This window comes from Phoxinus phoxinus, assembly GCF_949152265.1.
Source record: "Phoxinus phoxinus genome assembly, chromosome: 1".
NCBI lineage: Eukaryota > Metazoa > Chordata > Actinopteri > Cypriniformes > Leuciscidae > Phoxinus > Phoxinus phoxinus.
Genome location: NC_136876.1, coordinates 44,502,820 through 44,514,743, shown reverse-complemented (window position 1 = coordinate 44,514,743; position 11,924 = coordinate 44,502,820). Strand labels below are relative to the sequence as shown.

Here is an 11,924-nt window from a genome sequence, read left to right as displayed (position 1 = left end):
GATAAAAAGTTGTGATTACAAATAATGAAATTAATTTTTTAACAGTGTATGTACTTAAAATAAGGCTATGGTTAGGATTTGGTTTAGGGTTAGTTACTTGTAATTATGCATCATAATTTACTGTTATACTGTAACTCTCACCTTAAAATAAAGTGCTCCCTCATTTCCCTTGGCACTTACAACATGGAGGTTAGACTAAAACCTAATGGCACGAGATTTAAAAAAAAGGTGTCTCAAAATAATTGTACTGATACAAACAAACCCACAAGAAAGAAAAAAAAGGTTTGGTATATGAGAGCCTTTTTATTATTTGCTTTAATGACATGTCTTCCCAAGCGATTAACTCATCCCATTTAAATGTACTTAGTTCTAACAATCTAAACAAGAAGATAAAAGTAGTCTTGGTGTAAAATATTATGTTTATGATGTACACTCTTAAACACAACGTGTGCATGAAAGTGGTTAGATGTGCATGTACTGTAGTAGAAGTCTATCAGAGCTAGAGAACGTTTGGCACATACGCTTTACCTACCAAATAATCCAACACGGGGAGGAACCCCTAAATCCCATTCATGAAATCACTGTTTCATATCAGCCATTCAGCACTAAAACAGCTCATTTGTTGACTATAAACCTAAACAAATCCATTTCAGCCGAAAGATTATAAACCAGTGGTCATCTCACACGCATCCAGTTCAGGTCTTGAAGTCTCTACCAGAGAGATGATGATGATAATGATGATATAAATCAGGTGGGACATCCGAAAAATGTGTATCCCTGCATGGGGACTTCCTGAGAACGACTGCTCTAAAGCACATCGTTTGCAGTCACAAGGCATGTCATCATTTCAGTTGCACATTTTGTACATCTTACAGAATTAGTTTGAATATGACGCCTGTTCATTTCTTAAATTAAACTCTTTCTTCTGTAAACAACAACCTTGCGCATCTCTAACTTCCAGTGCTGTCCGTTCACGGTTGGCGTTCAGTCACCGAATCCACAACATGATGCATGATTTTGAGGACTCGCTAAGGAACTTGATTAGATTAACTTTAATGAAGGTAGATAACATGTCAAATACAAAAAAAAAAAAACACCGTAATCATAAAAATCAGTATTAGAAATAGATACGCTTTTTAAAAATACATCTTCGCGTGGAGTTCACGGAATCCAGAATGAAATCTTTGGGGTCTAAACAGTCCAAACCCTCTTTGTTCGCTGACTTGTTTGTGTCTCCAAAGGACCGAGTGTAACTCAAGAAGAGTCTCTTCAAAGGAGAGACTCGATCTTACTGCTTAAGTCCCCTCCGAGAGAGTCTCCCAGGTCGAAGAGTTGATCGATGCTGACCGTCGAGCTACAGAGGAAATCCGGACGGTTGCCCTCGTCCACCTCCGACCAGGGACTCTGCAGGAACGCCGTGGCCAGAAAGGTTTCCTCATCAAAGTCTACTTCGCTGCTCCTCTGGGTTTCCATCAACACGTGGCTCTCAGCGACCCCTCCAGGGGCTGCTTCGAGGGGGCTGATGTGGGTGCCCCTAACCATCAAGTCCTCGTCTCGTGGAATGGGGCTCAACGGACCCCCTTCGTTCAAGCTCAGTTCTCCATTCAGGGCCGAGTCCAGGAGGGCGTCCCAGTCAAAGTTGCCCTTTAGGGAGCTTAAGTCCTCCTGCTCATCCATGGCCAGAAGCGGGGAGCTTGAGCGTCGAGTGGCTTTGCTCCCACCAATCCTGTGGCTGTACGCTTGTTTCCTCTTTCCGCCCTTCCCTGAAACCCAACAGCTCAACATGGTGGCTTCGGTCAAACGAGGGTCCCAGTTCTGATCTGCTCCCGTGGCTTCCTCGAACTCTTTCAGGAGCTGCTGGGACTCAGGACTCACGCAAAGGCTCCTAGCCACTCCTGCGGTGGCTACAGCTTGCCCGGCGTGGGAGTTCATCCTGAGGCGGTTCTGGAGCGCCGGGTTGATTTGCACAGGAGGCATCCTGCGCTTCTTGTAGGCCCCGCTGAGGAGGCGCTCTGCGTACTGGGGGTCGATCTTCCAGAACCCACCTTTGCCTGGCTCATCCTTTTGTCTCGGGACTTTTATGAAGCATTTGTTCAACGACAGATTGTGGCGGATGGAATTCTGCAATGATGAGTGAGAAAATGTATTAATCTCTAGTTCAATTAGTAATTTATAGTTCACCTGTGTGTTGGGATGATGCACTTAAACACGTGGAAGTCAAGCATTAAAGACCTTGTGAAATACCTTGAGTGCAGTTTTTCTTGTGTGGACTTTTTGAAACAAGAACTTTTGGGCAGAACATATTGTATTCTCGATATAGGGCTTGTCTGATTTTAGGGCGTTAAATTTCTGGGGGTTTCTGACCCCACATAGGCAGCAACAATATTGCAACGTTGAATACGTTTTGTGTGAACCCATCCCCCAAAATAACGACTTTATTCAACAATCTCTTCTCTTCCACGTCATTCTCCTATGCAGTTGAAGTAGTGTGAACAGTGCAGCGCTTCCAGTTTATACTTCAGGATGCCGCCTCACCATTGGCCGACTCTGGTCATGTGATCACCACGACACTATGGCATTCTGACATAGAAACGGGAAGCGCTGCACTGTGTTTACTACGTCAACAGCATAGGAAAAGTACGTGGAAGAAAAGAGATTGTTGAATAAAGTCGTTATTTTTGTGCGTTATTTTTCGCACAAAAAAGTATTCTCGTCGCTTCATAGCATTAAGGTTGAACCACTGTAGTCACAAGTCTTTGCTTCCTTTCTGGGCCTTGAAAGTTGCAGTGACGTTGCTGCCTATGGCTGGTTCAGAAACCTCTCGGATTTCATCAAAAAGATGAATCTGTGTCCCGAAGATGAACGAAGGTCTTACGGGTTTGGAACGACATGAGGTTGAGTAATTAATTGACAGAAACCCTTTAATTTTAGGCTTTAGTTTTCCCATCTGACGTGTAACACTTTACAAGAAGGTTCAATTTGTTCATTTTAGTTCATGCATTAAGTACACTGAGTATCGGTATCAGAAATTGCTACTACTTTACATATAATTACAAAGAAAAGGCAACTTAAGGCCAGTTCACACCAAGAAGGATAACTATAATGGTGACTATATTAGTGTCCAAACCAGCGGACGAGATTGTTCTGTTTATTTGTGTGCTGCAGTTTTGTCGTCTGTCGCTTTAAATACTCAAGCTCTTTGAAGGTGGATTCTGATTGGCTGTCATTGTTTTTATAGTTCGTAAGCAGGACAAAATCTTGACTCAAATCTCAACTATATTGTTATAGTAATCGTCCTTGACGTAAACGGGCATTAACACATTTAATTAGGCCTAATTATGAAATTTAAAGAAGTAGTATTTTCTTGTAAAACATCCTTCAGTAATTTTGTTTTATTAAATTGTTTTTACAGTGTATCATAAAAAATGAACAATACTTTTACATCGTTTATCAGTCTACTCTAGATCAATGCTAATATCTACAAATACTAATACATTTTTAATGTTTGAGCATTTTTAACATGTATACAACAAGTTCAATTAGTATTAAAGGGGCATTTACATTTACAGTTACTCAACTAAATTTGGCAGGCAAAATCGAAAATTTAGTTTTTCATTCAAAATTGCCACGTTCACCAACAGAGTTGAAAGTGACTCCAGTGTGAGCGGTGCAGTGAACAACCTTATGTTCATAAATGAACAATCATGAAAGTAATAAATTCTGTAAAAATGTTATTTCTTAATACCTAATACATTAACTATGTTAACAAACTGAACCTTATTGTAAAGTGTAGGGAGTTATACCTTATTGTAAACCTTATTGTAAAGTTGTAGGCATTCTCAATCAGAACAGCATTTAATTGGACAAATATCTAGCTATGCAAATAAGTACAAAATGCATCATTGATTTTTGTGGACCATTTCCTAGAAGAGGAAAGCTGTATATTTGATATACATGCACATGCTAAATTATAATTTTGTCAATTTTCAGAAGTATGCAAGACCGCAAAGCTAATAAAGATGTCCAATGCGCCAGCCACCACAAGCTAATTACGTTCAGCCTAAATGAAGCACTGACTTCCTAACCCTGGTTAACCATTGCTTTGAGTTAAAATATCTAAAAACTGAGCCAATGTCTGCGTTTTCTTCAGAGAAAAGGAGGTTATGGCTAAGGGGTTAATTAATAATTCACCAACAACTAAATCTTTTTAGAAATCCCCCGCTTGTTTTTTTTTTTTTTTTTTGTAAATATCCAACTTATGAGCTCATTCTTCCTCCTTGCCTCACGAACACGTTTCAAAGGGGGGACAAATGTATCTTTTTTTTTGCACGACCCCTTTCGGTAGTCAGCTAGGGTTACACTTTTGCTTGCCATTCTTACAATCTGAGGGCACTTCATTAGCAGTAGCCTATACAACTATCATCAAAAGCTCTCAAAATATCAAGCCTCTAAACAACGGCCTCCTGAAAGGTTTCTGTCGGTCTCTCTCCAATACACAACCTACTTCAGCAGGTGCTAAGAAGGCTTTCTCTCGCTCCAGTCCGCTCAAACAATAGCAAAACACCCCTCTTTGGCATTTGCCAGCTATGCAAATGATGCCGGTCTCATGGTTAAAGCGTCTATTAGGTGCATCCACCCTCTGGTGCTCTTCGGTCATTCTTGAGCGAAAAATTTGACATTTGTTTTTAGCAAAAAAAAATGTTCATCGGAATGGTACGAAACTTGGTATTTGGTTTTGGCACTTAGATATGAACACACACAAAAAACATGGACATTATTCCAACAGGTTAAATGCCCCTGAGAAAAAATAGTCACACTTGTGCTCCTCGCGGTCAAAAATTACGGCATTTATTTACTTGTATGACTAGTGGAAACGTTTGGTACTGCGGCCAAACTAAATCGAACTAAATTTGGAACACAACTCGTTTAGATTTATGGCTTCGATTTTCTCACGGTTTTAGAGTAAAATAAACATAACTTTAGAGTAAAATAAACATAAGTTAACTTTTTACCACGGTTTTCGCTTCGTCTTTGAAAAGAGATCAAACTCAAGTCTGTGCAACAAAGCGTTCAAGATTTATCACAGTTTAAGTTGGAAATTAAATTTTCAGGTCTACTTATTCACTCAAAATAGTGAATAAATGGATTATAAATACAGCGCCAATTTAATTTAGTACCATAAAATCCCCCCAAAAATACAAAATATCAAATAAAAACATTATCGAACTAAAATATAGTACGTTATTTAATTGAAATAAAAAATTCGCTAATTTTTTGCACGCAACAATAGAGCACCAGAGTGTAAATGAATGCTTTTTTATAACACTGAGGTTTGACTATTGCGTCCTACCTGCCAAGTGGGGTCAGCGTGGCGGAAGTAGCAGAAGTTGTCCGTGATCCACTTGTAGATGCACGAGAGCGTGATTTTGGTTTTCTTGCTAGCCTGCATGGCCATGCAGATGAGAGTTGCGTATGAGTACGGAGGCTTGATGTGAGGGTTGGTCTTATAATCGACTTCATCTGGACAGTGCCCGTGGGCCACCAGGCTGGGCAGAGCCGACAAGGACGGCACCCTGTAGAAAGAAGCCGCCGTGGGTTTGCCAGGAGTCAGAGGCATGCCCATGGACGCCGGGTCTCCCGCTAAAGGAGACGCGGGCGCATCCGAGCCCACTCGGCTCCCGAAGAAGTGGCTGTGCTGGTGGGTGGACTGGGACGAGCTGGCGTTGAGGATGGAGAACTCCTGGAGCCACTGGAGGCTGGTCAGGCTGTCATCCAGGATCTCGCCGCTGTTGCACTCGACTGAACCGCGGTCCAAGCACTCGGCCTGAGCGGCGGCCGTGACCACCTCCTCCTCCAGCCCCACCGAACCCTCGGGCCAGGGGTCGTCCGTGTAACTCATGGACAGCATGCTCCTTTCCCAGCCAAATCCTGAGGGGACAATGAAAGATTAGACCAACTGCTTGTTTTCATTATCAGGCAACTGTGGAAGCTTTATTTGGGTTCTCCAGCTTATAGAGTGATTATACATTTAAGTACTGAGTAATATTGATGAACAACATGCTTACTATAGGGTTACATACAGTAGTTACTATGTAGCCTAGTTGTTGCATGTAGTTACTAAATGTTACATGTAGTTACTAAAGCTGACAGTTCAAATGACTTTGGCCATGCCAACCCTTATAAAATGAACAATGACTGTGGTAAAACCATGGTTATTTTTGTAATTAATATGGTTTTACTGGAAAAATCATAGGTAAATCATTGTTACTGTGGTAAAACCATGGTTAGTTACTATGGTTTTACTGCAAAAATCATATTTAAACCATGCTTACTGTGGTAAAACCATGGTTATTTTTGTACTTACTAAAGGTTTTACTACAAAAATCATAGTTAACCATGCTTACTGTGGTAAAACCATGGATAATTTTGTAGATACCATGGTTTTACTATAAAAATCATAGTTTGAACCATGGTTACTGTGGTAAAACCATGGATAATTGTGTAGATTACCATGCTGTTGCTTTATTTGGATTCTCCAGCTTATAGAGGTCATAGAACTTTCCGGAAACTTCACAGGTCACTCTTTACGACATCTCATAACTGGATACAGACAATAGAGCAGATCCCAAACCACTAGCATTCCTCAGCATGGCAGGTACATTAGGACGCTCACAATTTATTATTTTTTTGCCTTCGATATTCAAAGATGTTGGTACAGCGTCCTTGTTACATGTACTTACTATCTAGTAATAACAACAAGGTTACACTTTATTTGAAGGTGTCTTTGTTGCACTGTAATTATACATTTAAGTACTGAGTAATATCAAGTAACTACATGTGCTTACTATGGGGTTAGGATTAGGGTTTGGTTTAGGGTTAGTTGCGTGTACTTATGCATAATTTATAGTTATTACTTTAGTAACTACATGTAACTTAACAATGTAAAATAAAGTGTTACTAAACAGAAATAACAGACAACTAACCCTATAGTAAGTACATGTTGTTAATTGATATTCCTCAGTACTTAAATGTATAATTACACTGTAACAAGGTAAAGCACAACCAATATGTTTAATTTAACAAAACTCAATAAACTAGTATTGCTACTATAAAGCAAGTTTACTTAGTTTCCCTTTTTAGCTTTTTTTTTAAGGTTTAGTTTTAGATGTCATTTTAATAATTACCAGATAACGTTAGGGCCTAACGCATTTTTTTTTTTTTGGTAACACATTTGGTAATATTTTATTTACAGTTTCCTTTGTTTCACATGTTACATGTAGTTAGTAATAAATATAAATTAGGCATACTTACAAGCAACTAACGTTAACCCTAAACGGCCCCTATTCCAAACCCTAACCCTATAGTAAGTGCATGTATGTAGGTCATTATTATTACTCAGTACTTAAATGTATAATTACGCTGTAAAACAACCCCTTAAAATAAAGTGTTTTTATTTTTAGATGATAATGCGTCATGTCTAACGTACTCGATGAAGAAAACCTTGCATCTACTCACCTGTCTTTACCGATAGGAGCCTTGAGTGACAGGGAAATAACATCCAATAACTCAAGAAAGGAAAAGTGTATCCGATTAAGTGTGTGTGTGACTTCCAGAGGTGCAGCTGCTGGAGAATGTGCGTCTCTGCGAGTTTCAGCTCAAGGTCTCCGGGGCAGCAGGAGCTCCGGGGCCAGTTTAATACCTGCTGCTGCAGGACGTTTGTCCGGTCACCCTAGCAACGGCGCACCCCCCTGTAAACAGCTTCCCGTTCTTCTATTGGTCGGCTGGTTGTTATGGTGACTGGGCTCATATAATCGCGAGCGCGCAGGACAGGTTTGTGAACGTTACGTTACACACGTTCGCTCCGAGACGGAAACGATACTTTACAAACGAGAAAAACACATAATTATGTTGTGTTGAATGACATTGTATAATTTTTTTGTAGCCTATGTAATAAATAAAAATTGCAAACGAAAACAAAGTGAAATGCGCATTCTTGTCACCTGTGTACTTTTGAACTCAACGAGCAGAATTATTTTTTGGTGTTTAAATTATTTGTGTAATTATTTTTTTAATGTCCTTTTTGATAACCAATTGTAAAAATATTTTTTTATTCTTTATCTGACTAATTAAAATGGCTTTGGCCAACCTGGCCCTTTATTAAATAAACCATGGTTTTACTAAAACTGTAGTGACTGTAAAACCATTTTTGTAATTACCAGGGTATTTACTGCAAAAATAGGTAAAGCATATAGGTAAACCATACTTATGGTGAAACTATTGTTATTTTTGTGGTTAGGTTTTACTAGAGAGCTGAACCGTATACTGTGGTAAAACCATGGTTCATTTTGTAGTTTAAAATGGTTTTGCTGCAAATGCTGTGGTAAAACCATGGTTCATTTTGTAGTTTAAAATGGTTTTGCTGCAAATGCTGTGGTAAAACCATGGTTATTTTTGTTGTTTACCATGGTTTTACTAAAAAATCATTGTTGAATCATGGTTACTGTGGTAAAACCATTGCTAATTTTGAAGTTTACTATGATTTTGCTGCAAATGCTGTAGTAAAACCATGGTTATTTTTGTTGTTTACCATGGTTTTACTAAAAAATCATTGTTGAATCATGGTTACTGTGGTAAAACCATTGCTAATTTTGAAGTTTACTATGATTTTGCTGCAAATGCTGTAGTAAAACCATGGTTATTTTTCTTGTTTTTCTATAGTTGTACTAAAAAAAATCACATTTGTTACTTTTGTAGTTTATTATGGTTTTACAAACAAAATCACAGTCGAACCATGGTTACTGTGGTAAAACCATTGTTAATTTTGTAGTTATGGTTAATTTTGTGGTTATTTTTGTTGTTTATATCGTTTTACTAAAAGAAAATCATAGTTGAACCATGGTTACATGTTCGTAATATGACTGTAAATGCTGCAGTAAAAGCTATTATTCTTGATATCTGTTATTTTGAAATTGGCACTGATGTGTCACAAGCCACCTGCTTCTTTACTTGAAGAGGAAGAACAGGTCCAAGATTGTCTTGAACAATCAGATCAGACCAAAAACAAACATATCGGGGGTCAAAAATGCGTTTAGAGTGATTTCACGCGTGACTGGCACTGAGGCAAGAGAGGAAAGGGCTTCAGGAACTGTCTCTTTACTCTCAATACAATGCCTGTTAATGGGAGCGGGACAGTCTGCAGCCTCTCGACAAGAGTTCAGGCGTCAGACTGCATTCAACAGCACCATGTAACACGTATTAGCATTGTTTCCACACAAATGCCACATTATACAGTCATTGATGTGTTTAAATGAACGAAACTGACAGTTAAAGGCATGAGCCTCGAACTCGACTTGCTCTCAGGACAGATTTAAGACGATAAGTGTGTGTGTGTGTAAGAGTTTGAGTGCATCTAAAGGGGTTGTTTTTGAAGGAATGCACTTTTTGTTGGTAACATAGAGGGACTAAATGGAGGATAAAAAAAAGATACAAGAGGGATTGTCCTCTTGAGCGCTCTTCTGTTAGTGTGGCTGAGTGGCTTTCCTGCTAAAGAAACTCTACAAAAGCAACCATAGCAATAAAAGCTTCAGCATCTCTCGAGCTCGTCCTCCTTCAAGCCTTCTGCTTCACACGTGACGTGACAAACGCCAATCAGACGGGCTCTGGAGGAGAGAGAAAGAAGCAAATAGAGAGCTTTTGGACATCAGACCAAACTCATAATTCACAAGCAGGGCTGAAACCACCATATATAACCACAAGAAAAAAGTCATAACCTTTCATGTGGTTACATCAAATTAAAGGTTTTATTAGAGTCCAAAAAATTATAATTTAATATAACTGAATTATCCTGACGATATTAATGAAAATTATTTTTAACCATGGTTTTACCACAGTAACCGTGATTAAACAATGATTTTTGTAGTAAAACCACTGTAATCTATGAAATGAACCATAGTTTTACCGCAGTAACTTGATTTCTGTGAGTGATGACGTTGTTGATATAAAGAATTAGCATTTTAACTAGTGATAATTTAATTGTTAAGACTTTGATGAGACTTTATAATAAGGTTTCATTGGTTAACATTGTATTTCATGAACTAATAATAAGCAATACATTTGTTACTGTTTTTTTTCCATCTTTGTTAATGTTAGTTAATAAAAAATACAGCTGTTCATCGTTTGTTCGTGTTAGTTTGTTCAATCCAAATTTTTTGTGTATTTATATATATATATATATATATAATATATATGAACATATCCTGTCAATGATTAAAAGTAAAAAAGGCTAGATATAGGTGGCTTTGCAATTCATTATCAAAATTAGCAATTTATGATAGCCTATCAAATGTTTTAACCAAAATCAGTTTTATTTTAGTATTATTAAAAAAGTATTATAGGATCATTATAAAAGACAAATTATTTAATATGTATAACATTTTTGATGTAACATATTGCTTTGGCAACCAGGCAATCTAAAATGAAAAAAAAAATCAGGTAACTACTTAATTTCAAGAAAACTTTTTTAATGGTTTTATTTTCAATTCTGGTTTTAGTTAATAATAATAAGCCTGCTTGAATCAATATTTGTTTAGCCTAAAATGAAAAGCTGTGTCAAATTGATATTCTTCGTTAACTTTAACTTCACGTAATCAGTATCAATGTCAAATGCAACCAATCTGTACTCTTCAACTTGCTTTTTAAAAAAGAAAGGTGTTGTTGTAGTATCAGAAGTTTTCGGATTGACTTTAACCACTAGAGGGCGCGAGCTGCATAAAGCTGCTCACAACTGAGTCAGTCACGTGTCATTCTACCGCTACGATTCATTATTTCATAACATACGTATTTACTCATATCCATCATACTTCCCTTTTCTGTTTTTACAGTTGCTAACAATATTAATATAAGATAAATAGCCTATTAATTATTATGCACACTTAAAATGTCTAAACATCATTGTTATAGGCCTATTTCAACCCAAATATAGCATTGCCTATTCAAAATAAAGAAACTAAAGTGCACTTTTTAAAGTGTATCTATAAAAATAAGTTTAGATGTTTTATTCGAAATAAACCAAAGTGACTTCATCCATCTCCTAAAAATGACTTTTAACATGTTAAGACGCAGATTTTAAACTTTGTATCTAATGTAATTATGTAATCATCTATACATGTAAATATGTAGAAGAAGAAGGAGAAGAAGAAGAAGAAGAAGAAGAAGAAGAAGAAGGCCGTCCAAAGTCCCCTCAGTTTGACTTTGGTCAGTCATTCACAGACAGAGATGAGGTAAAGCTGTGAAAACAAATGAATCAGGAGTCAGAGGGAAAGTGCAGCCCAAGGTCCCGAAAACACGTCGAGATTACGGAGATAAAAAAGATGTACAAACACGGTCCTCCAGCAGCGTGAAGACACAACAGAGGCAGACATGATGACTTTACATCCGTCAAACTTCAAAACAAGACCAAAAATACTATACAAGAACCATACAAGATTTAATACGGGAAGTATTTAATCCAAAAAAAGGGCGAATCATCTTTTTAAACCAAAGACTGGCAATTTGGAATAAGTATTTATGTTTTTGAAAGTAGACTCTTATTCTCACCGAGGCTGCATAGGCTATGTTTGACATAAACTACAGTAAAAACAGTAATATTGTGCAAAATTATTACAATTCAAAATATCGGAGTTCTATATAGCCTATTGTGAAATGTAATTTATTCCTGTGATCAAAGCTGAATTTTCAGCATCATTTGTCCAGTCTTCAGTGTCACGTGATCCTTCAGAAATATCATTCTGCGTGCGTTATCTGTTCCGTATTACGATAAAAAATAAGATAATCAGGAGGTACAGTGGATTGAAAACAGCGTCACAGATATTCTTGATATTCACCAATGACATAATTTTCCTGAAGTGCCAGCCATAATTTAAGTA

The 11,924-nt window shown here is 37.7% G+C and overlaps 1 protein-coding gene across 1 annotated transcript; it reads right to left on the bottom strand.

Moving 5' to 3' along the window:
- Positions 1 to 305: 305 nt before the first annotated feature.
- foxj1a (forkhead box J1a) lies at positions 306 to 7,716 on the bottom strand. Its single transcript, XM_079614032.1, has 3 exons — positions 7,516 to 7,716; positions 5,351 to 5,928; positions 306 to 2,121 (listed from the first exon to the last, which is right to left on the bottom strand). The coding sequence occupies exons 1-3, from the start codon at positions 7,556 to 7,558 to the stop codon at positions 1,270 to 1,272; spliced, it is 1,473 nt and encodes a 490-aa protein (XP_079470158.1). The 5' UTR covers positions 7,559 to 7,716; the 3' UTR covers positions 306 to 1,269.
- Between the last annotated feature and the right edge of the window lie 4,208 nt (positions 7,717 to 11,924).

Bases quoted from the DNA above. Each gene is read 5' to 3' on its own strand.
- foxj1a (XM_079614032.1), bottom strand. From the start codon at position 7,558: ATGTTATTTCCCTGTCACTCAAGGCTCCTATCGGTAAAGACAG. The intron at 5,929-7,515 runs GTGAGTAGATGC...TTGTCCCCTCAG, and splicing joins GCTCCTATCGGTAAAGACAG to GATTTGGCTGGGAAAGGAGC. The intron at 2,122-5,350 runs GTAGGACGCAAT...TCATCATTGCAG, and splicing joins ACGCTGACCCCACTTGGCAG to AATTCCATCCGCCACAATCT.